The sequence below is a fragment of the Platalea leucorodia genome (assembly GCF_965183815.1).
Source record: "Platalea leucorodia genome assembly, chromosome: 12".
Lineage (NCBI taxonomy): Eukaryota > Metazoa > Chordata > Aves > Pelecaniformes > Threskiornithidae > Platalea > Platalea leucorodia.
This window is the reverse complement of record NC_138834.1, coordinates 16,316,164-16,341,340: the sequence shown is the minus strand read 5'-3', so window position 1 is coordinate 16,341,340 and position 25,177 is coordinate 16,316,164. Positions and strand designations below refer to the sequence as shown.

The following is a 25,177-nucleotide window of genomic DNA, read 5'->3' as shown; positions in this document are numbered from 1 at the left end:
TCTACGCAGCCACTTTGCCCGTGAAATTTGATGGAACTGAATCCCTCCGAGTCCTTTATTTGTCTATAAAATTTGGTTCAAATAGACCAGTGGTTTCCAATATAAACTCACAACGAGTATTAAACTATAACAGTAGCATTGCATAAGCCTTGGGTTTTTAGGGGCTCAGTAGTCTCTATTTGATGTTTTTAATGTATCAACAATCAACAGGAAAAAAAAGGTCTATGTACTGAGAAATGGAATCTGATAGGACAGCTTCCTTCAAAAAATTTCTTAGTGATCTCCACACTGACAAAATATATGCAGATTAACAGAACTTTATTTCGAAATATCAGGAAAGTACAACTATGCTGCCTTCTGCCCCAGCACACAGCAACCTACTGCAGCAATGGGGTGACAGTAATGACTGGCAATCCCTTCCAATGGCCACAGAGAGCAAATACTTAACAAATTGCCTTCTTCATGGCCTTTACTGTACTAGAGTGGAACAACAAATACATCTAAGTGCTCTGAGTTTATAACTCAAGAACTGAAATCAATTCCAGTTTTACTCCAAATGAAGGTGCAATGGCAAGAGAAGACAACACAGCTTATATTGCATCGCACTTCTGCATAAATTGACTCTGACTTCATCTGCAGGAGTGACTCTTCACCAATTCCATCAAATTCCATCAAGGTCCATCAATTTAAGGACCATTCAAGGTCTCAAGCAACTATAAGATACACACATATACTTTATTTACTACTTTTACTTACTATTATTTAATAGTTGCATGTAACAGATTATTAGAGTGTTGTACTTGTAAACCTTCATTGTCGATCCTTTAAGTTTTCAAACTTATTTCCAAAACACTTTTAACGCTGGTTATAGCTGAAGAGCTAAATCAAATCAATATTAAGGAAAACTACTTTATGCAAACATAAACCACAGTTAGAATAATAGGTCCTTATAAGAACTACTTTAATTTGTGACGCCTCGCCTCCCAGTCTTTGACTTCCAGTGGTAATGCTTGTTTTTCAATAAAATATTTTCAAAATGTTATCTGCTTTGAATACAAAATTCAGTTGATATATGGAGATTAGGTTGTTTGCAGTTCCCTCTCTTCAAGATACCAATTCCATTTTTCAACATTAAATATGTATCTTTCAAGATAAATTACAGAAAATAATCACGAAATAAGATCATTTGGATCACAAGTAAAAACTTAATGTCTTTGGAGAACAGGAAGCAGAGAATGGGCACAAGGGTTAACAACATTCTGCAGAACAATTTAACATGCTACAGTTTTTAAATTGGCCTTCTACCACACGAGTATTACCATTTTAAAAAATCAGACTATTCTTTTCAGAACACACAGAAATCTATTCTGTATTCTTCTGTATTATCAGAATATGAAAAAATTTGCCATACTCTAATTGTGAACACGCGACCGATGCTTGAACGAGCAGACACTGAAAAATTACCCAGATCGCATTGTGCTCCAATTGCCCTATGTGCTTTGAAGCAAGAATGGCAATGCCAAATACAGGCTCAGGGACACAACATGAGCGCGCTCTATTCTAAAATAAGACTTAATAACCATTGAACATTAGTTCTGCAATTAAGAAACAATGTTTATACTTATTTTAAAATATTTTAAAAACCAAACAACGGAATCTTTCTTCATAAGCATAGCAAAAGATCAACTTCTAACAAAATTCCACCTCAATCCTCTCAGTCAGGAGCTCACCCACTTTCCACCTGCCAATCTTGCACAGTAGGTACTGGGCAGAATTTGCATAACACATGTATTTTAAAATATACTTGCATTCAAGTATTTGCAAATATAAATTTCAATGGGACATTAAATTAGCATGTGGTATGGAATATAATATCCTGAAATGTAGATGTAGATTCTAAAAACTCAACCTAAAACAATAAACACAAGGCTGGTAATTTCAGCTCTGGAGCAATTTTTGCTGAAAGCAAAAATAAAAATGTTTTAATTTTTTTTTTTTTTTAGGAGACTAAAGGAATGGCTACATAGTCCAAAAAAGATCACTTCTCCTGTAAATAACATTACACATTTAGGGCCAGAGTCTACTGAGCGTGCTGACTCAGATCTCTAACTGTAGAAAGTAAAATTATCAAAAGATGATCAAAGACGAGAAAAAGAAAACAGCTCATTCTACGGTTTTGTTGCTCCTGTTGCTACGTAATCGTGACTCAAGTATTTTTTCTCAAATGGTGTTGTGTTTTTCTGGTTTTTTTCATTAAGAACAATAATAGTGAAAGTCTAATATTTTTTCATATATTCTTCACTAGTGGACGATGACAATTACAGTAATAATAATAATCCAGAAGCTTGCATATTCTAAATCCGTTCATAGTCTTGAAACAGGATACATCCCTTGGTATTCATGTTTGACATTTTATTACTCAATAGAACAAAATACAGAATTAGATTACAAAAGGCCTTTCAATAGTTTTCCATTGTAGTGTACACTTTCATGGAAACCTTTTTTTGAATTTATCATACTCTCCTTAAGCTTTTTTGCCTTACCTGCTTCCGAAACATTCTTATCTGAAATAGCTCTTTTCTGAAGGTATTTTACAATATTCCAGTGCTTAATCTCGCTCTTTCACACGCAGAAGGCAAACTGCTTTAGCTTCTAAGGTCTCTTGCCTCCTGCAATATTTCCGGAAATATTTTACACTTACCTATCACCTTCACACTACACAGACACAAGCATAAAAATCAAATGAGGTGTCTGAATAATCGTACCTATAGATTATTTTCTTAGATTATTTCTAAGATTAGATTATTTCTACCAGAGATGACAACGACTGTTAAAAGCTATAAGGAAGAACAGTTACCTGGGACTAGCTGGGGAAAGGAATGGTATCAATCAAGTACTCGCTCGCTGGGGGCACGCAGGTGAAAGCAGTTGGAAGCCTGGCTTGCTTTATTTCTAACAGAAAGCTCAGTTTCTGACACTCATTAAAAATCTACCTGGCCTGACCTCAGCGTTCGGAGCACATCGTCATTCATCTCAGAAATAATTCAGACTCAGAAACCAAACTATCTGCATCTATGTGGAACTTCAGGTACTTTGGGTTTGTTCAGAACCAGACCTAAACATCCTCCATCAATTATGTCTATAATTAACTTCACACTCTTCAAAAAGCGCCACTGATTTCAATGAGCTTCTTCAATGAACCTACAACATATCCAGCAAGTTTTTTCATGTTGTTACATTGGTTTTTAGTTAATTTTTCTTGAGCAGCTACGTTAAATTAGTTCAAATATATGGTGTGGATAGAATTAAAAAACAAGAATCCAAAGCACTGGAATATTGCTCCTGTTTCCTCTCTGTCCTTAAACGCAAACTGGTTTGTTGAGGGATTTCAGGTTGGTCCCATGCTGACAGAGAACATTTGACAGTGTGTATTGGCATCGGCTTTCACCCTTCTGGCTCCCATTGTTATTCTTAAGTTGTTCTCATGTGTGACTAAAAATACAACCAGTCTGTTCATTTCCCTCAACCTGAGGGGTGCTACCATAATTATTTTTCTACATTACTATACAGCAGCCTACTGCAGCTGCTGAAAGAAGCCGAGGGAGCAGGTCAGGAAGCACCCTCGTGCTCCTTCGGCAGCACATCTGGCTCCCGAAGTCAGTCCATCCAGCTTACAGGTTTAGGTCACAAGTGTGAGTATTAAGGACGGCAAACATAAACAGAAGTTATATACGAAGGAAAGGCAACATGGAAGAACTATTTTCAAAACTAGAGTTATGGCAAAGCAGTCGCTAGAAAAAACGGTTACTTGCCAGAGTAACTGTGGTTCCTTGATGTGTGTCAGCCACGCAGATCTCCATCTCGGCACTCTTCTTAAGCTTTCCGCTTGCCTAAAAAGTCGGCGTCCTTCAGCGCCATCGCTTCCCTTCTATAACAAGCCCCTTATTACATACAGCCTAAGAAGTTTAGTTTCCCAGAGCACTGGCCCATTTTGTTCTAGTGTGGGATGCGAGGGGGGGGGGGGTGTACGTTAAGAGATGAACGCAATCGTTTATACAAAATTTCAACATATTTGAGCAGATTAGGACATAGACTGCTAGTATCTCTGTTCCTATAAAGACTACACTGTTAATTTAAGGTCTGACTATCCCTTAGCTTTCAAGCTCATATAGTATCGCATAAAATGCTGCTTTACTGTTAGCAGCTATCAGGTTGCTAAAAGTTCAAGGATACCCACGTACCTTGCTAATATTATATCACCACCCTTGGAGCGGCTTCGTCTTCCAGCAGCTTGCCTGTGAAAGGCATGGTAAGGACTGGTTCTGGGCGAGAGCACTGCTCGGGCGGGCCCGCACGTAAGCGCCAGAGCCCTCACCGTGCCCAGATGAGCAAGCATCCTCCTCTGCCTGAAACAAGGCAACGCAAAGGAAGCTCCCCGGGAGGGGGCGGGGGTCCCTCAGTTTTAAGTCTTTCCATTGAAATTACTCCTGCTTCAAAGAACGTTGTGGACATCAACTAAGCGCTTTTGGTGAATACATCTGGTGTCTTCAAACAATAAATCGGGTGTAACCTAGGATTTTATTTCTTTTAGAGACTGAGAGACAGCAGATAGGACTTGGGGGTCACCTAAGAGAAATACCAATTCCAAAATATCTGAATCCTACAGCCCACTGAAGAATATTGCAATAAACAACACGTGCTATTCCTCTGCTTTGGCTTCCTCCAGATCGTTACTACAATAAGGATTACAAGAAAGCATACAGCAATCCCAGGGCCCCAAAAATGAAAAAGGTTCTGATGTGGAAGCAATAATATGAAGCGTTTCTTTTTCTTGCTATATAGAACGCTCTCTACTGACTCCTAGCAAAAAGCAATCACAAAAACATGCTCTCTGTGCCGTTGGATCATTCCCTGACAACTGGAGAACATGGGAGAAGTACCTGCTCTCCTACTGGAAATCCAATATGCTGCAATACTGCTAGTGGCAGAAGCAGGTGAAAGAATTTGACTTAGTCCTGAGACTCATGAGATGAGCAGTGATCAACTTATGCAGAGCAGCTGTGTCTGTCAACACGTGGTTCATGAACCCCTAACAAGGACAGAAGTGCTTTTTATGCCACAGAGCAGCCCGAGCAAGAATTGCCTGAAAAAAAGTACAGACTCTTTGAAGATTTAGCTAAATAATTCACCTTGTCCTCAGGGAAGCATCCACTGCTACAAAACTAAAAGGCAGATCGCACAAAAGAAGGGTACACCTAAGTACAGCCCACAGTTTTAATGAAGCCAGAACTACTGGGATTGCGAGCTTGTGCACACAGAGTTACGTGAAGACGCCCAATAATTCACTCACCTGCCTTTAAGTACATCACCCTCAGAAGAACTTGATCATCGCTCGGGTGTACGGAGATTGTAGCTCCAATAATCTCAAATCCACAGGGGGCCCAGCACAAACACACGCCACCACTTGCAGGAAAACATAACCTCTCAGCTGCTCCTCATGATGAATTTCAGCTCTGCCATGTTTCAGAGGGAGCTAGGCTATAAACTGGAGAATCTTCCCGTTCACCGCACTCTACTTTGCTGGGAGGACTTGATAATAAGCTGCCTGCATTTGACAGTTCACTGGCAAACTTTATGTCGTTTTGGTGAGTTTTGTGTCAGGACTTTCAATGAGGAAGCTCTTGCTATCCCCGATTCTTTGGGATAGCTCCTCTGAAGATCCTGGCACAAGGTGTGAGATTCTTAGAAGGCAGTTGCTACTTTCCAACCATGTCTACTTCTGCTATTAGATCCTGATACCTGGCAGCCTAGATAGTGTCGAAGTATCAATCGCCTTTAGACAGAGCAAGCATACCAAGTCCAGTATGCAATACCCCCCTGCTGGCATTCCTAATTCTCCATCCCCTCCGGGATCGTTCCGAGGGCCTCGACATTCACGAACTGTCAGGATGCCTTCAGTCAACTGGAGACTGAGTGCGACACGACAGCGGTTCACCAGGAGACGACGAAGGAACTGCAACCTTTCACACAGCTTCCTAATAACGCAACTGTCCTCTTACCTGTTGATGCTTACGGCCGTAACAGATACATCCACTGAAATCCATACCGCCTGGGAGAAGGGAATCCACCCTTCCAGCAGTCGAGTCAGTAAGCTTTTTCAAACTAGAATTTCGTACTTTACGATACCCAGCAAAGATTTACCCAGATTAATGGCAATACAGATAAGCACAACCACCTGACTGGTATACTTCCTAAACTTTCCTACCAGGAATTATTAAAGCACCCAGGAACTGCACCATTCTCCAGAATCGCTTTGGCCTCCATATTGCCAATAATGTTAATTATTAACCAGCCAGAGTATTTCAACATGAAAAGGCAGTCCTGTTGCCAAGTTTTACCTTGGTTCCACAGGGGCAGGTAAGCAGATCAGAGCGGAAGGAAAGGAATATAAGCTGTAGGAATCTAGGAGACAGGCAAAGCCCGAATGGATTTCACTGGCCAAAAGACTCCTGCAAGCCTTACTTGCAAAAAGGGGAGCTGAAAAAGAGGGACGTGCATACCGTTTGATGAAACAGGAGCACGTAAGAAAAAGTGACTGCCAGAATGGGCCCTGGCAGCCAGCAGGAATTTATATTGAGTACACACTTCAAACTACTTTAGGAGGTCAAGCACCTCAAGATTATACAATAGCATAACAGCAAGGATCTGTATTTTCATCTTTTTCAGATGTTGAATTAAGTCTTTCAATTGTCGCTAACTTTACTGATGTAATAAAGCTAGAATTACCTAGAAGATGACGGAATATATAAATACACACAAATCTACCATTAAAAATTCTAAGCCTCCAAATACTTAAAAATAACCAGTGTGCTGCTTTTAAAAAGTATGAGTAGTTGTTGTGGGTATTCAGACCACTAATATTTATTGCACGAATCAAAGAACACTAGATTTAGAGAAATGAGAACTTACACGATCTTTGAGCTAGCTCAGATGCCAAGCAGCGGTCTGGACACAGCGACACATAACAGCTAACTTCTGCTTCTGTAACACACCATTACAGAAGTACGTACGGAACCAAAAAATATACGTATACACTAACTGTTGGGAGAGAAAAAAAACAAAACCAAAAACATAAGCTTGGGGACTAGACGTCTTTAAGAACAAATACTGCTTCTGTCTGAAACAGGTAAATATGAAATAAAGTTACCAGGATTTTCATGTGTAGAGGCGATTTGGTGGTTAGCACTTCAGAAAAAGAAGTTCAGAAGCTACAGCGGACAGAAGCAAACGCAAGTGCCTACGTCGGCGGGACAAGTAACGTTCTTTACAACTTCCCAGCTCCCGAGCAGAAGTGCGTTACCACCGCTCTGCCAGGCAGAGCACTACAGACACCTCTGGAAACCCCACTTCAACGCAGGCGAGCGGTATCACGTTCGAGATGGCTGGGGGTGGTTTTGAGTTTTGTGGGGTTTTTTCTTCTTCTTCTTTCCAGCATACTGCTAGGGTTTTTTTAGCGTGTGAGGCAACTTCTCATTAAACTCTTGATCGGATATGTTTTAACCCACCAGTGATGTGTTAGGTAACTCAGTCTCTGCTCTGAACAAAAGACAGGACAGCTTATGTAGAGATAACATCCCCGAAGCAGCATTTTATTTTATTCATTTAATTCCAAAACATTTAATTTAGAAGTCTGGCATCTCAGTCATCCATCTTAACATGGGCTAATATTGACATAGTGTTGTCAGAATACACAGACAACTAAACAGCCAAAGAGTTTACAAAAAATAAATTCATGATTCTTCAAAACAACTGCAAAAGGTTACAAGTATCAAAACTCTTAGGTAGATGCACTGCATTAAAAGAAACTGTGCACATAAGTTAGAGGCAAAAAAAAACTTGCTACCGAAACCTCACATTTCAAACAGTTTATTGGAAACTGATGAACAGGGTTCTCATTTCACATCAGCTTAACTGCTTTCATTGACTGAAAAAAATTTGGGGTGGCTAATTTACTTTGCATGCACAAGATGTACTGCTTAACAGAACTGTCAGCTCATTTCAAATGGAAAAAATTTTAACTGGAATCTAATCATCTTCAATCCCTTTCCATTATTCTTTCCCGTATTTTCCAATCGACAGGCAAACTCAAAATGCCTCATTTACTATGCATCTTTCTGCACCGTTCAAGTGCAACTAAGATAAATAGGGCCAATAAACCGATCGATCCATCAATGCCCATGAAGACTCATCTGAAACTGCTTCTTGATAAAGTGGACAGCAGATCTGAACAGCTGTACAATACAGATATGCTTAGCACTAGATATTTAGTGTGACTGTGGCAAGGAAACATTGGTGATGACGGGGATGGTGAAGTGGATGAAAGAGGGATCGGAGGAAAGCTTTTTAATTATTGCCCTCTCCTGCTTCTTCGTCTTGCTGGTCACTCGTCCACAGAGTGAGGTTATCTCGAAGTAACTGCATGATGAGAGTGGAGTCCTTGTAGGAATCCTCATTTAGTGTGTCCAGCTCTGCTATGGCATCGTCGAAGGCTTGTTTGGCTAAAAGGCAGGCCTGCTCAGGAGCATTCTGGATTTCATAGTAGAACACTGAGAAATTGAGTGCCAGCCCAAGCCTAATGGGGTGGGTGGGCTGCATGTGCTCTTTGCTGATTTCAAAAGCCTCTTTATAGGCAGCTTCTGAGGCTTCCACCACACTGTTCTTCTTCTCTCCAGCAGCAACTTCTGCCAAGTAGCGGTAGTAATCCCCTTTCATTTTCAGATAAAAGACCTTGCTCTCATACTGGAAGTCATTGCAGTTCTTGATCAAGTATTTATCTAGGAGAGCCAAAACATCATTGCAGACTGTCTCAAGCTCCTTTTCTATCTTCTCCCTATAGGCTTTAACCTTCTCCAGCTTCTTCTCATTCCCATCTGCCATAGTCTTCTGCTCTATGCTGCTGATGACGCGCCAGGAAGACCGTCTAGCTCCAACTACATTCTTGTAGGCTACAGACAGCAGGTTTCTGTCCTCATTTGAGAGAGGCTCATTCAGCTCAGTTACCTGAAAATACAAAGAAAGATCAAATTTAAAGGGTTTGTCTTAGAGAAGAGCACGCAAGCTTCCTTCAGTACTTCCATCATGAAGTGCAAGATTCAAAATTCCCTCTAGATCCCAAAATTCCTTCTAGACAGGAGTCAATTTGTAACATTGAAAGTTTAAAACTGTTTCTGCAGTCAAGGTTTAAAAGAGTGAAAACCCCACAGTTCTGTTGTACTACAACGGGTATTTAGAAGCCATTACAAAGCCCATTCACTGAATAAAAGTGAGTCAGGCTTGTGTAATGGAGAAGCATTCACAGCGGGAAGGCTCAGGGTCTTTAGGAAGTCTTTGCTGTAATTATGCAGACTACACACTTAGCGACGAATTTAAATGTACCTAGAATACCAGTTTTATGAATCTGGAACACAGCACAGACACTGGAAACTGGTGCAGTTCTTGCATTTCTTTCCTCTGCTGCTTGCTTTCCTTTAACAGCAGAGACGGAAGCGCTGCAGTCATTATGATTAAGCTCTGCATAGTACAAATGGCATTAGTGTTTCATAGTATCTTTCAGTCACTTAGTGAGCAATTATACAACGCAAGACAAAAGTTATCCTGATTTCTGCTAACTGGTGGCTGCAGACAAATTCCAGGGATAGGACATGAAAGAAACTGCATAGAGATAGAACAGGAAATCAAGAAAAAAAGCCACGATCAACTCCAAATTCCTACTACAAAAAGCTTGAGATAGAGGAAGGATAATACTTCTAATACTGTATTTAGGACTGTTTCACTTGCTGTGTTAATCTAGGAAATAAAATGTATCAGATTTATAGTCACTTGAAATTGCTCTACTTTTGCAAATTTACAAACGTGAAATTAAGCTCACAGGAATTAGTGTGAAAAAACGTAACTCTGCTACTTTAAGCACACTGCATTAGCTGCATTAAAAGAAGTCACTAGAATTCCAAGGGTATGTACTTTGGTGTGAAAGTAAACTTGTCCTTGCTCAGACACTGCTAAAATCATTAACTATTTCTTTAAAGATGTGCATGTTTAAACTGCTTGACAGGCATCAGAATGTTTGCAACCAAATACTTAACATACTACAAATAATTAAGTCACGAATATTTACACTATTCTGAGACTGCTGGTGTAGCCAGTACACCATCCAATAAATGTGCATCTTTCCAGGCCTAAATAATAACTTATATGAATTATGACTGTTACTGTAAGAGAGAGCTTACTTTCAAATTTAGGTTTTGTTCTTAGAATATTCTAAGTCAATTAGTTTTATCTCCAAAATGCCTTTTCCCCACAGCTCAGGAACCCAAGCTCCCAAAAGACACTGCTCTGCCTGGCCTAATGCAAGCAGACAGTCCTGAGAGGGTGACATGCACAGGAACCAGCTCTGATGACATCTTCATAATCTTCTTCACAGCTTCCACTCAACGTCCTCCCAACAATCCCTCCCTCGACAAGCTCTGCTACGACCCACCTATATAATCTTCTCTAGTAAAGATATTCACTCCCTCAAGATGTAAAGGCTCAGTTAAAAGCTTTTTGTTCCCTACAGTCTATTAGGACAGCATTTGCTTTTACAAAAATAAAATAAAGAAATCCACCAATAATAATCACTCGGTCATTCCTGCGCTGCTGGAGGACTTTGCTTGAAAGCTCACTGCAAGTTCTCAAACGTAGTGGTTGATTTAAAGGAGCCAGTAATGTTTTGCTAAAACTTAATCATCATTTAACCACACAAATAAAGCCCTTTTCCCCCCCACCCGTCTTCATTATCTTTACAGTATTCAAAAGAAAAATAGAAAAAAAAAAAATCTTGATCCGTTAATATACTCCTGAGCTATATTACCCACAAAAGTAAAAACTGCGTATGGAAAAGTATACAAGACACACAATAACTGAGGATGCGACTTAGTGGGACAGGACAACAGTAACAGAGACACCACCTCTCGGCTTTGCAGTCCAGACTCCGTATGAAAGAAATTACAGCTACGAGAAGACTGCAAGCACAGCTATCCCAATTCTTCACCTGATGCATCATCATCTCCGTTTTTCACCTCATCCTCCACTTACCACCTCTGTTCTTTACCCTCAGCTAACTGCTACCTTCGCATTCATCCCTTTCCCTCTGCTTCAGGCTAAATATCCTCTTAAATGCAGGTGCTTAAGTATTCAATAAATAAAAAAAGATATGCAGTCATCCTAAACCTTGTTATAATTATTTCTTCTACCTCCTTAAGGTGGTTTCTTAAACTTCCTAATACCAACTTTTAGAGACAGATGTCCTCTGCCAAAATGGCATTTTACAGTACATAACAAATGTCCTGGGAACCATCAAAAAATTTTGAGTACTAAACCCTACATTTTTACTATGCTGTATAGCTGGTGTATTTACATAAGGGGAGATTTCATCCAGTTTGGCACCAGAGACAAAATACAATCTTACAGGAATACCGCTAGCCTTGAAAGAGTATTCCAAGCTTTTTTCCAGTCTATTGTCCCTCTTCTGGAGTTATTCATTTTCAATTGCAGAAAAGGCATCACAACACCCACCCTGAGAAAGCTGATTTATAAAGCCCACTCACACAGGAGCCACTGCAACTGCAGATAACCTACACCTGAAAAGCCTTCCGACCTTCCCTAATCACAACCAAAATTGAACGCAAGTGTTGATAAACAGCATATTCGCAGAAATTTCTGAAGATCACATTAATAGAGGGAGGATCTTGTATCGTCTAGCATGAACTCTGGTAATCTTGGCTGGTCTTTACTCAACATTCCGTATTAAAAGTAGGTCTACAGTCCAGTCTTTAAAATGCAGTGTAACTTCTGGAAGCATCTTCGTACTGTATTTAGACTAGCCAGTTCAGGTTTAGCTGTTGCACCATCTTGGGCTGAGTAAGTTTGCTGGAACTCTCAATAAGCACCAGACTAGTAAAACTTACCCTGACATAGCAACATTGAGAAATAGCAGGGAACACTAAAGATGCATTCATGTAAAGCACAACAAAAACAGCCCAGGAAAAAAGCCATCCCTCAGGACTAACTGCAGAGCAGTTGTTCGTATGGGGAAAAAGAATGTTAACTTCTTAAGCAAAACATGAAAGTATCTAAGAGACAAGATTAAGAGGCTTAATTAAGAGACTATTCCGATCATCACTAGACTGCTGTACAATTTAATTCCCAAGACTGACTTAAACTCGCCTTGAAACAGTTCCTTAAAGTAAAAACAAAAAATTATCAGAGAAGCTAATTCAACACACTTAGGAGATGTTTACTAGCTTTAAGAGGTACCAAAAGTTACCGACATTTTGGATAATCAGCAACTACCATCAGCTCAAGTCGACCTCAAAACAACTGGGTTTTTGGCAATGAGAACAGTCTTTTTAGACTATATAAAAACAGAAATAAAAATCTGCTCTGCCAACTATGACTTTCAAAAATGTTTTCTAAACAACTAGTGACAAATTTAAGAAATTACTGAACTGTAGAATTCTGGAGAAGAGAGTAGAAACGTTTGTCAGCTACGCAGCCCTTTCCCAAGCACGCTGCCTTTCCAAAGGCGAGCCCTAACGGTCGGATGGCAAAGCACGGCTATTCCACAGCAGAGCCACACAAAGCTAGCATGAAGGACAATTAGTTTCAAAAAAAGCCAGTACACTGGAGACCACCACCAGAAGTTACACTGAGGAAGGTTTGAAAGCAGCTTATTTTTCCTTTGTTTCTTCAAGTTTTCTGCCTTTCCAGCCAGAAGAAAACAGGACATTCATATTTCACCTGTTTTAAAAATTGCAGAAGTCAGATTTTAGCACCGTATCAAAGGAATTAGATCTTCCAATGCAAAAATAAAGCTTTTAGTTTTTTTGAAGCCATTGAAAATGCCTTGAAGAAGTCGTTCGTGAGCAGCTGCCATAACAAATACAACAGCTCATAGCCAGAAGACTACATACAGCACTGCCACAAGCCTCGAACCACAAAGCGAATTACTTTTTCAGATGAGGTGCAGTTAAAATACCGATGCCATGTCATTCCTGGGCATAATTTACATCCCCTGGCAGATTCTGTTAACTTATTCTAGAAACCAAGAACCACTTTCAAAGAAAGCAGCATCGGATGTGGAGCGCAGGAACTCGGCCTCACCAACCCGTAGTTTCACACCAGCTGTTCCGTGGCCGAAGTTTCCAATGCTCACAGTGAAGCTCATTCCTTTCTAGTGTCACCTTTCAACATGCTTCAGGATGTCGGTGTCATCTCCCTCCCCCTAATTTGTATTTCATTAGTCTTGAAACGATTTCCTTCTCATTTTGAAGCTGCGGATTTCTGAGAGGGAAATGGCAGATTATCCCCCATCCTAGCTAAAAAATGCTGATTCTCTATGTAGTTATATCTAAAAATCACATCTACCTCCCTGGTGTAACAGCTATATTACAAGAAACCAGACTCAAAGGAAAGCATGTGACCTTTATGGAGCCATCTACCATTTTATCTGTTTCAGACACTCTAGCAAAGGAGGTAAAAACAGATGTGTTTCTCTTCAGACGTGGGGATGATGTAGAGAAAAAGAAAACTTGAAATGCTGAAGGAAATGTATTTCTTCCCATCTTCCATCCTACCTATAGCCTTTCCTTAATAGAAAAAAATCTTGGGCTGCAGCAATTTAGTTTTACATTTTCAACACAGACACTTTCTTATAATGGCTGTTAGGAGAAAGAGAAGCACTTAAAAGATGAAAAGCCATAAAAGCCGTTTGTATTATGACTTCAACGTAGTATTTACTTACTCAGGTGTTACTCTATACTTTCCTTATGCAAACACACCTCTCTCTCACACCCAAGTTTGGGGTTGTTTTCAGTCCTGAGCCGGATGATGCAACTGAACACACAGGCTGTGGTCTGCTAGCAGCTTTCATTCAGACCAACAGTCTGGTTTTTGTAACAAGAATACAGTCTAAATCATTTTATTTCTATAATACTTACAGGTATCTCCTCCTCTGCTTTGTCTCCACAAAGTTCTCCCACAGTTTACCAGGAAAAAAATCGGAGTATATAAAAGGAATCCTGGCTATAACCCTGGAATTCCTAACTATACATGCTGATGCGCGTGGCAGTACTGTTATCAGCGCAGGAATTCCTACAGGTGTGTGATCCCACACAGGCCATAGCAAGCTGAGTTACTGTCGCAGGGAAAACACGTCAAAGCGAGGGTTCCACAACTGACAGCAGCTCTGCGAGGCGCTGCCGGATTGCCTAGCAGAATTTGACTCAGGCCAATTGAATGTGTGTGATTATACTTCTGTTTTGTTAGCCAGAGCATATCAGCCAGAGCTAGAGCCAGCTCCTCACAAGCTGCTGCAAAAATGACTGTACCTGAACCAGTATAAAGTCAGGTTTAATCATTAAAACTCTCCTGATGCAAAGTTATACAGCCCATAATTTTTTAACAAATAGAAACCAGACTAATGAATTTAAACCAGATCAGTATCTTGCATCACGTGGCTTCAGTATTTTATATCAAGCATTGGAAGATCTATAGCTAGATTTACTGTATAAAACCACAGTAAGGAAGTCACCACACCGCGGGAGAGGATATTGTTTACATTAAAGGCATCTCATTCCCCCCTCCTACGCACACGTACTTCATTAACCCAAACCCAGACGCTGATGTGAAGAACTCTGTGATACAATACTAAAAATATGGAACATCCCGAACTGTTAAGTCCATTTATGTACACAGCTAAAACGAGAACCTCAAGCTATTTTGCTTCAACTCTAGATCATTCCAAGACTTAAATCTATTTCACCCTTAGTAGTATTTCACATGTGACTAATTTTAAAATTCTACGTCTCGCATAACTGCGCTTCATCTTTCCAATTCTAAAGTGTAAGTGACACTCTACCTGCTATGTAGCTGCACTAGAAAAAACAGAGCTCCTGAGCGCTACATCTTAGGATTAATACTGTCTGAAATACTAAGGGTTTATACAGCTAAAACGTTGAACCATTTCTGGAATGATCTACAACCAAAGGTACTCAATGCTGTGCTCTCAATATGCTAGAGTACTTGTTCCATCAAGTGAGAACCTCTAACACACTAAAAGTGCGTTTTTCGCCAGCGTGTTGAGAAGTAGTTTTTCACCTACCGTGCAGGGTTATTTCAAATCGTTGGAATCCTGGAGCAACATTTAATGCAATGAGAATGCCTCATCCCTTGGAAAAATGCCATTTAGTAGAGGCACATTTACATATGATTGTATTTTCTATTAAAATAATTTTAGCTGAAAAAAGGAGTACTGAACTCATTAATTTATAACAGCAAACTAGGTGAAAGTTTCATTTTCCTCTCCTGTCTACACATTATTAGCCCAGGTACTAGAATTCTTCTACAAAAAAAACCAGTTTAACAGCAACAAAAAGTTGTATTATTGAGCAGTAGTTTCCTTATTTAAGCTACAACTCCTACTTCATCTGGCTTTTCTTTAAGAGAAAGAACCGATAGGACTGAAAAATAAGTGCTTCTCCAGCTTCCCACTGACAGCTGAAATGGCAGTCTTGTCATGCTTTTTCTTCCTTCAGTGGCAGTCTCAAAAATAATGCAAATATGCTTTCGCTAAAACAGGCTTTGTTACTTTTTGTTTTAGGAGGAACTATCAGGGTGTTGGCTACAGTGTGTACTGTAAAAGTGTGGTGATAAATACCCAGAACTGAAATTTACCCTTCAGATTTCTGTTTACACTGGAAGCACGCCATTTTCATATAGCACATTTAAAAATCATCAGATGTGTCATGTTCAGAGATTTACATTTCTTTTAAAAGAAACTTTTCAAATCGAGATATCCTGCATCGAGAATAGATATCCGAGTTAGAACACTGATTTCCTGTTGAAGGAAGTCTAACTTCTCTGAAGTGCAAGAAGATTATTTGAGTATTATTCTATATGGATAGAAAGTTCTCTTAATAGCTGTTATTCCCAGTCACTGAAATTGAAGGAAATATTAGCTGCGTGCGAACAGGCAGCCCACATAACAACATTTCAGAAGAGCTGAGGCTCAGACCTCCAGAATCAACTTCAAACACTGAAGAGCATTCTGGAAATTACCATGTCAGAGAACACCTGTGAAAGCCAAGTCACCAACAGCTGCTACCTTACGGGCATGCAACAGTGTCTGAACAGCTTAAAATGAGGAAACTGTTGCCTTTTAAATTCAGCTTTACTTTTTGTATTTTTAAAGTATCTATAATGTAATGTTTCATAAACGCTCAAGACTCGTCTCACAGTGTTCTCAAGCTCGCAATTACAGAAGCTCGTTATTATACAACTTACTGGAGAGCAAGAGCAGCATTACAGTTGGACTTGATGGTCTTAAAGGTCTTTTCCAACCTAAACGATTTATGATTCCAGATGAGAATACTGTGACTCAAGATGAATGAAAACTGAATAATTAGGACAGTTTGAAAAGACAACTGGACATACACACTAGTTAGATGTATTTTATTTACACATTTCCTGAAGCACAGCAACGGCATTGCTTGTTTCACATATGTTCAGAGCACCATACATACACTACAGTTCAGCGGTATTTGGAAAAATACAAAGCTGTCTACTAACTACAGCCAAAAAGACAGTCTTCTGGAGCAGCAGTGGATTTTGGTGGTTTCTCTGTTTCATCTTTCAGAATTAGCAATTGAGAGATTCGAGAGAGAAACAGAGCTGTTACGATTACATCTTGCGTATCAAGAATTCTAGCGATATCATTAAAATACAGCTTATTTTAACGTTTAGGGCTTCTGATACCAAGATGCTCGGAAATATTGCTGCTTTAGAACTGGTCGTAGTATTAGTATGACACAATAGCAAAAGTGAACAAGAGCAGCAAAATAAGTGTCTTTTTACTGCCTTCGTTTAAGGGGCGCGACATACATCACAGCCCCTGAACGAGGCCAAACAGATTGATTCTTACAGGAAAAATGTGAACTCCACCTGAAGCTGCTCTTTCAAACTAAAATCATCTCGTGTCTTTAAACAGCAGTACTCTCAAGGGAAACTTGACTCCTCTTGAGGTCTTTCGGTGCTCACAAAGGACAGACCAGCAAGAACAAACCAATTGTAATCAGATACAGCAAAGACACTGCTAAGCATTTACTGGCATTGACGTTACCCTTAAAATTCAGATTATACGAATGCTTTGCTTTTAAAAAAGGGACTCGACATAGTAAGTTTGCTCATTCTGCAATTTTATTTATGTATCAGTACACACAGGTCAGTACAAGTAATTTTCATTGCTTGGTTCTGAAAGGAGCCGAGTTGCAACTGTAACTTAGTGCTTAAACGCATGTCAGTATTCAACTGGGTAAGGAATGCACTGAGAATTTGTTACCCTACAAAGAAGAGGCAAAAAGGCAACGTTAAAGCTCGGGCAGCGCTGTCCGTGCACCGGGCAGCTGTGATACCCGGATGCAACTACTATACCGTCTTTTGAGTCAGAGCGCTCACGTTCGTGGGTGAGGCCTCTATCCGCGCCTCGTATCGCGAAGCAAAAGAAACGTCTAGAAAAGGAAGGGGCTCCTCTGGCCGTGCGCCGTCTCCCCAGCGGCTCGCCTGTCCCGGGCTGCCCCCAAGGTCACCCCCTCACCCCGCCGCCGGCCCCGGAGGGCGGAGGGACCCCATCTTGGGCAGGCTCAGAGAAAGAATCCCCTGCCTTCCCGCCGCGGGGAGAGGCGGGCGCCATTCAAACTGCGGCACTGCGCGCCGGATTGGCGGGGAGGGGGCAGAGAGGCGAGGGGAGGGCGTGGGGACAGCCACACCCCCGGGGCAGGGGCAGCGCGGGGAGCCGGTGCGAGGGGACGCGGGGAACGAGGGAGAAAGGACAGAAACGTACAAGAAAAGGGGGGGCCGGGTCCAGCTTGGACCGGCTACCGCCTGCCTCGCCTCCCCCGAGGCAGGTAGTAACGGGCACCGCCCCACGCGGCGGCGGCCCGGCGGGACGGTCCGGCTCCTGCTCCCGCCCTCCTTTCTTCCCGCGACGGGTGGGACCCAGCTCCGCCTCGGACCGGCCCGGACTTCCTTCCCCTCCCTCCCCGCCACTGCCCACCCTACGCACTCCTCCCCGGGCATGACCCACGGCCGCCACGCTACCAGCCCCACTCACCGACTTCATGGCCGAGGCCATGTCGTCGTATCTCTCCGCCTGCTCGGCCAGGCGGGCTCGCTGCAGCAGCTGCTCTCGGTCCCCCATGGCCGCTTCCGTGGTGGCTGCCGGGCCGGGCACTCTGCGCCCCTCGGAGAGAGAGGAGGGGGGGCGGGGATCTGCGCCTGGAAGCGCGCAGGGGGGTGCGAGTGGGGACCCTGAAGGCAGCCGCCGCCTGAGCCTCGCTCGCCCGCTCGCGCCCTGGGCGACCGCCGGGCTCGCCGCAGCCGGGCTCGCCTCAGCCGCCGCTCGCCCGCCAGGCGACGGTCGGCGCCTCGCGCTCCGGGACGGCGGCAAGGCGGGCAGCCGCGCGCTCGCTGCGTCCCCTCCGCGGCGTGTGCGGCTCGGAGCCCGGCGCTGCTGCCGCCGCCTGCGCCTGCGCGCTAGGAAGGCAAGGAGGGGGCGGAGCCGCGGGGCTGCAGGGGAGGGGAGGGGGCGCCGCTCCCCCGCGCTCTATTTCTAGGTGACGTCACTTGCTATAAATAGCCATCCCGGGGCGCCGGCCGCGCGGCGCCTGCGCGCGCCGACTGCTGCATTTTCCTGCTGCAAAGGTGGAGGTGGGCGGGGGGCGCGGGCGCTGCGGCGCCGGGGCGGGCGGGGGGCGCCGCGGAGGGGCGCGGGAGGGGCCCGGCGGCCCCGCCGCCCCTCGGGGAACGGCGCTCCGCTCCCGCCCGGCCCCTGCGCCGCGGCTGCTTTGTGCCGCCCTGCAGCGTCGGGGCGGCTGCGCCTCGCTCCGGTGAAGTACGTGCGTCCCGCGTCCCAGCCGCTCAAACACCCCCAGCTGCGGGGCGGCAGGCACGGGCCGGTCCTACCTTGCCTAAGAGACGCAACGAAATTCAATTTTGCTGCGTATTTTAACGTGTAATAGCCGAGCTCTTCTTTCATAAATCAAGAGTACGGGCCTTGCGTAAAAACCACCTCCAAGGAGAAGCATTGCACAAATGCCACAGCTGCTGCTGGTGTCTGCAGAAACGCTAGCGTCCGCGTTACTCATCTCTCACGATAAATCACAGATTAACTTTTTCTGTTCAGCCCGCGCTTAAACGCTGCACGCGCGGGGAGCTGCTGTGCAGCTGAGCGAAAGACTGGCTCGCCATCGGAGCCGCTGGCCACAGCAGCGACGCCAATTTACGCCGGCGGCGGCTCTCGCCCCCAGAGAAGGGGGCAGAAGGCGCGCTGGCGAGCGCACGCGTGCGGGGCGAGCGCACGCGTGGGCACGCACCGGGGGCAGGGGACCCAGGCTGGTCCCGCTCACGCCATTATTCTCCCATTACCCTCCGTACCCTTGCACTGTTGCAATCGAGTAAATCCAGTCCGTTGTGTCAGCCCAAAGTTCTTAGCTTAACTCCAACACTGCTGGCTTCTGTGCATTGAGCCCTCATGTCATTTAAAATACATGCTGCAGTGAGTTTTAAAAGAGACTAGATGAATATTGCTGGTTTTTTAAAGGACATAAATAAAGATTATGACAAATAAGAATAAATGGTAATTATACGTAATAAAGCACGAAGGATAAAAATTACACGTAGCAAGTTACAAACCGACTGCCAGAACATTCAGGAAACAGCTCTTTGCAGTGCCGTGAGGCACACAGCGGTACGCAGGTATCGGCAAGCTGCCTGGTGCCTTTTTCCTAACGGGATTTTACTTTCACTGTTTCTAAGAGAAGACAGTGACGTATAAAACCTTAACAGAACGGATCCCGAGCATCGGCCTAGTTCATTATCATCATTAACGCAAAATTTGTATTGATTTTACCTAAGGATCAACTGTTATCTACAGACAGCAGGAACACGTTCTTGAAAAGGTACGATTCAGTGTAAAACCACAGATTTTAATGTATTTAACACGCACGGAGGAATAGCAAGAGATGGGCCAATCCAGAATGCCCGGTACACTTCTCCAGTTTGGAAACCTTGCAGTTGCAGTAACTTCTTAGGAGAGATTAGTCAGTCTGCAAAGTGTTGCAACAGCTCTGAAAATCTGTAGGGTCTACCAGCAGCTTTCTAGTCTCATGCAGCCGTTTCAGACTCCCGAGGGAAACAGATTACGAAGTATTTTTAAAACCAGTTATTCACCCACTGAACCAGACAATCTGCATTAATCTGCCAATATATGTGGATATATCTACACAGGCACAAAACCACTCTCATTAAATGCTTCTGGTTTTCCATATTGAAGCTTCTGTATAATGGCTATTTCTCAGCCTAAAGCATCTCAAAAATTCTTAACCTTGAATCCACAAGGTGATACGTGACCTCATTGCTCTAAACCCAGATACACGTCTAAATCCAAGAGTTGCAAGGAAAAGTGCTAACATAAGGCAACCTTGTACGCAGCGTTTCCGCAGCCTGCCTGTAACCTAACGAGAGTGAAGAGGTTGCGTTTCACACATACGGGGTCTGTGGGAGAGTACCTATATTCTCCTGCGCATGCCGTGCCCTCTGCTCTGCATCTTCAGCCCTAACAGCGGCTCCACGGATCTACAGAGGTACAAATAAAAACAAATTAGAGCTCAGGCAATGGGTTTTAATCTGCTACAATATTTATAAGCTGAGTTACAATGTCTTAAAAATAAAAATGGAAAGGACGTGGAAATGCCAGCAGACCTTTTACTGGAGTGCTGAATGGTGCAAACCACTGCCTAACTGTGGCTCCCCTGCCGGGCCCAGATGCCAGGCATCGCACGCGACGTCGCAGAGCTCCGCGCTTCCCAGCAAAGCTCAGGCAGGAGCTCGGGAACACGGCTCTCATGAGGCAGGACTGAGAGTTGTTTGCAAAGTGACCACACCCAGCAAGAATCCGTAGACGGAGAAACTTATGGTACTGGGAATTGCACCATGACCGAAGGCAGTGGCCGTGCTCCAGAGGCGTATCTGACTGTGGGACAGCACCGATGTTCCACAAATAGCTCCCTGCTGAAGCGCCATTCGAGTTCACTGCTCGGCTGCGCACAGGGGCACTGGGGACACCAGTGCAGTCTCAGAGGGCGTCTCCCCGGCGCTGATGTTTAGCTGAGGGGACAGAGCTGGAAGGTAGGCTGGTGAGGAGGAAACACCCCACGCCATTCCCAGCCTTTCCCCCTGGCGGAAAGGCCCCCCCTTCGGTTGTTCTGGCAGCAGCGAGGGAGCACGCACCTTTTGCAGGGCTGTTCCTGAGACTCGCAGAACTAAAGCAGTGGCACTACAAAGTCCCTGCCACTAGCATCCTCCTCATCCCTGGAGCAAACCATCTTCCCTCTCTTCTCTGCAGCAAGGAAATGTTTTATTTAGGGAACTGCTAAATGATAAAAGTCTTGGGGACAAGACACTGAAAAACAGAGAGAGAACAGAAGCAACTACCAGTTGACGGGGGAGGCTAACCAGCTTCCACATCACAGCAAAGGCAGTAGAGATGGGTATGGTAGAGAAGGAGAGTTTGTGGGCATCTGATCTTGGAAATCCTGCGACTGGCGCTTACTGGCACGATGCTGTAAGGACACATTCTTTCACAGGCTTAGGACTACCTATAATTATTGTTAGAATCCTTGCAGCACATCCCCCCAATAAAGCGAGATAACTGCGCATCAGGGAGGAAAGGTGTTGCAACCAATGACAAGATCAGAGCACGAGATAGGAGTGGGTGTAGCTGAAGTGTGATGATTCTTTCCCAAACCACAAGGGACTATAATTTCAATGATATATTTCTAGCCAAACCATAACACTGCAGTTTAACGAGCAACAGAACCCTCGAGGCTGTCACAGTGTGTGTGAAAATATTCTACTATTTGTCATATTTCAATTTCGTATCAATCTTGAATCGTTCTCACAGAACCTCCCTCGTAACTCAAGGGTAAAACCTAGAATGGAGGGAGAAAGATCACACTGCCTGAGCGCTGCTCAGAAGCAGCAGGGTTCACGCCGTGAATTGTGGCAAAGTACGTTGTAGTCACCCACATGGGAAGATCTTTAAAACAAAAGGGCAGTGATTTGCACAAAACCTGCGAAGCTCTGGCTCCCTCACGGGAAAGGCTAGGTCTGTATACTGGAACCTGGCTGGGATCACTGCAGTGTGTTTAACACCACTCAGCATTCACACCCAGTAGCCTTTTGCATGTTCAAAATCCTGTGCAGACGTGAGCTGATAAAGCCTCCGAACTCTCTGGCAAAATATGCTATTTTCAAGCGCTTGCTCATTTCAGAGTCCAGTGAAGAATAAGCGCTATGTCTGAATAAAAGATTATGGCAGTGTTTTTACTTGCCAGAATGATTCAGGGATATGCACAGGAGGCTGTGAAGCATGCTCAGTTGCGGGGGTTTCTTTAAGTGGCAGAACACAGTAGCTAATTGAAAGCAGCTTTAACTCTTCATGAGCTGCTTCAGGCCACAGTGTTTGCTAGCCCGGCCCAGATGTAAGAGTGTGGTTTTATTCTTTATGTAATCAAAGGAAAGTAACCAGAACTCATAAACAGGAACACATGAAAAAGCCTGCTTATCAGAAGCTGTCACCAGAGCACCATATTGAAAAAAGGCTCTGCGTGTAAGAGGAAAAAATCCCAACCTTTGTTAAGTAAATACTGAAAGTGAAAAAACAAGACAAACAAAAACCCCTCAATCCTACTAAAGCCCAGGTAGGGATTTTTCAGAGGTGCTGAGCATTTGCAGCCTACAGCTAAGATCAGAACTGAGATGTCCAGCGTTTCTGGAACCACCCCGAAGACACCTCATGCTGGGCATACACAATGGAGGACTCGGCATCAGCCGCCACATTTAAAAAATAAGCCCAGATCCGTCTTAACAAATGAAATCTTACCGATCTTCAAACTTTACCAGAGTGGATTAGTTTGACTTAGAACTGGATTAAATCCCACTGAAAATGATTGATCTGAAACCATGACCTTTCGCTGTAGAACGTAACATGAAAGACTTTGGGGATAAGACTAATGAAGTGCAAAGATAAAACAAAATGCCTCTGCCAACGTTTTCGAAAGTGGCCTCTTATTCCGGGTGCCCTACTTGAGTCGCTGCCTAAGTGCTCATTTCCTCTGAAAACGAGGCCCCAAGCAAGTGGAGCCAGGCAGCCAGAACAAGAGACTGCCTGAAAATACTGGCCTTGAAGTTGTATCTCCTAGCGCTTGTCCCGAGCGGGCCTCAGATGCGCCCATTCAGTAACTCCGATAGCCGGGGGAACTGTCAATGGGGCTGAAACAGGGAAAGCTGCTTCTCATGCCATTAATCCTCTCTAGTGGATCAGTTCAGAGAAGTTTTTCACCGGCAGCTGCCACGCAGGTCCTCCACGCGGCCATTTCTGCACCACGCTTCCAACTCAGAGCCACTGACAGGCAGCAGCGCAGTCTCTGACCTTGCCAGTCCTAGGCCCGTCTGCCCCGTTGGCCGAGAGGAAAGCTGCCTCTAGCAGCACGGCTGGAAAACATGGATGCCTGCCTACTGGGAAAGTGTCCTTCTCCCTTCAGGGACAGCTAACTAGCAGAACTTCTGAAGCGCTCCTAGATTTCCATCCCCTTTCTGTGATCAGTTAACACATATAAGTACTATTCTTTGGGCCCTTATATGCATTTGAAGATAAAAATGGCTTTGTTTTTTCTATCTAGGGCAAGCTCCTTCCTTCGACAGGCCATGCCGTGTTGAGGAGGAGGAATGCCAACAGCAGGTACAGCACATTCAGCTCAGGGCAGGTCAGCCACATGCTCAGAGTGCTTCTAATTACAGCTCCAAGGAAGAACACCACAAACACATCCAGAGCTTGCTACGTACGGTAGGACAGGGAAACCAGAACGTGACTGGGATGCAATCACACCCAGGAAACGAGAACAAGGTAAGACACAAACTGCGCAATTCAAACGCCAGCCCAATCTGAATACAATATAAAGAACTCCACTACTCTGTCCTTCGAAGTCTAACTCCACCCAGCAGCACAGGCAGAGGCGGCCAAATGCGAAGCACCCCCGGCAATCAGCAGAGATTCACTCCGTCTCCTCCTCTGCCGCACGGCTGGGCCCCCCACCTGTTCGAGCCCAGGATGGGGAAGCAGCAGCCTACCTCTGAACTCTGCTCAGCCACCTCTAACTCAGCGTGGTCAAGGCCTGCGAGATCAGCTGTAGGCACAGCTTGCAAATTCTTGTCCAAATGCGATTAGCTCCTCAGAAGCGTTTTGTGCAGCTTCAATACCCAGGTGGCACGGGGCAAAGATGCTAGTGGGCCAGAATACGCTGTACTTCAACCACTTGAACTGACATCTCTTACAGAGGAATACTTCTAATTTGCTGGATTTCACATATCAAGCTTTGAATCATCTAACGTAAGCTTCCAGAAAAGTAATCAGTTATTTCATCTGGGAAATGACCTAGAAAATTCAATTGTCCTCCAGAGAACAACTGTGCCAAATTTGGAAACGAAATTCATCAAGGGAAGCGTAAGAGAAAAAGCTTTAATTCTGCTTTAGCTGCAAAGCCTTTTTCAGATTTACGTTTGGAAAAGAGACTTGTTCTAGCACTCTGTAGGAATTCCGGTGAATTGAGCCTCTTCTTTTTAATTAAAAAGCCAAAACAACTGTGGTCTTGAACTATGTAAAAAAACCTGCAAGGCCTTAGGACACCGGTATTGTTAAGATGGTAGAACAAAGGTCAGTTATCTCCAGAACTAAAATACCTGCATTCACTAACATGGGCTGTTTTCTTAGAGAATGATCTATTTGATTTTGAATGACAGGTACCTGAAATTTCTATAGAGGTGGAGCTGCGTTAATCTAATCTTTATCATCTTCCCTGGCAGGGAACAGCACTAAATATTTGAAAGGAACTGAAATATGTCTCACTGTAAGAGAGGCATCATTCCTCTTCACTCCAATACATCAATCTTCAACAGCAGGGAAACGTAACCACCCTGGCTTTCATCCACATGTACTACATACCATTGACTAGCTAAATCATAGTAA

The 25,177-nt window shown here is 43.8% G+C and overlaps 1 protein-coding gene across 1 annotated transcript; it reads right to left on the bottom strand.

Annotated features, from left to right (window-relative positions):
• Positions 1-7,617: 7,617 nt before the first annotated feature.
• On the bottom strand, positions 7,618-18,619 carry YWHAH (tyrosine 3-monooxygenase/tryptophan 5-monooxygenase activation protein eta). Its single transcript, XM_082325427.1, has 2 exons — positions 18,206-18,619; positions 7,618-9,060 (listed from the first exon to the last, which is right to left on the bottom strand). Exons 1-2 carry the CDS (start codon positions 18,290-18,292, stop codon positions 8,404-8,406), a joined length of 744 nt encoding a protein of 247 aa, XP_082181553.1. The 5' UTR covers positions 18,293-18,619; the 3' UTR covers positions 7,618-8,403.
• Positions 18,620-25,177: the final 6,558 nt, after the last annotated feature.

Bases quoted from the DNA above. Each gene is read 5' to 3' on its own strand.
- YWHAH (XM_082325427.1), bottom strand. From the start codon at position 18,292: ATGGGGGACCGAGAGCAGCTGCTGCAGCGAGCCCGCCTGGCCGAGCAG. The intron at 9,061-18,205 runs GTGAGTGGGGCT...TTGTATTTTCAG, and splicing joins TGGCCTCGGCCATGAAGTCG to GTAACTGAGCTGAATGAGCC.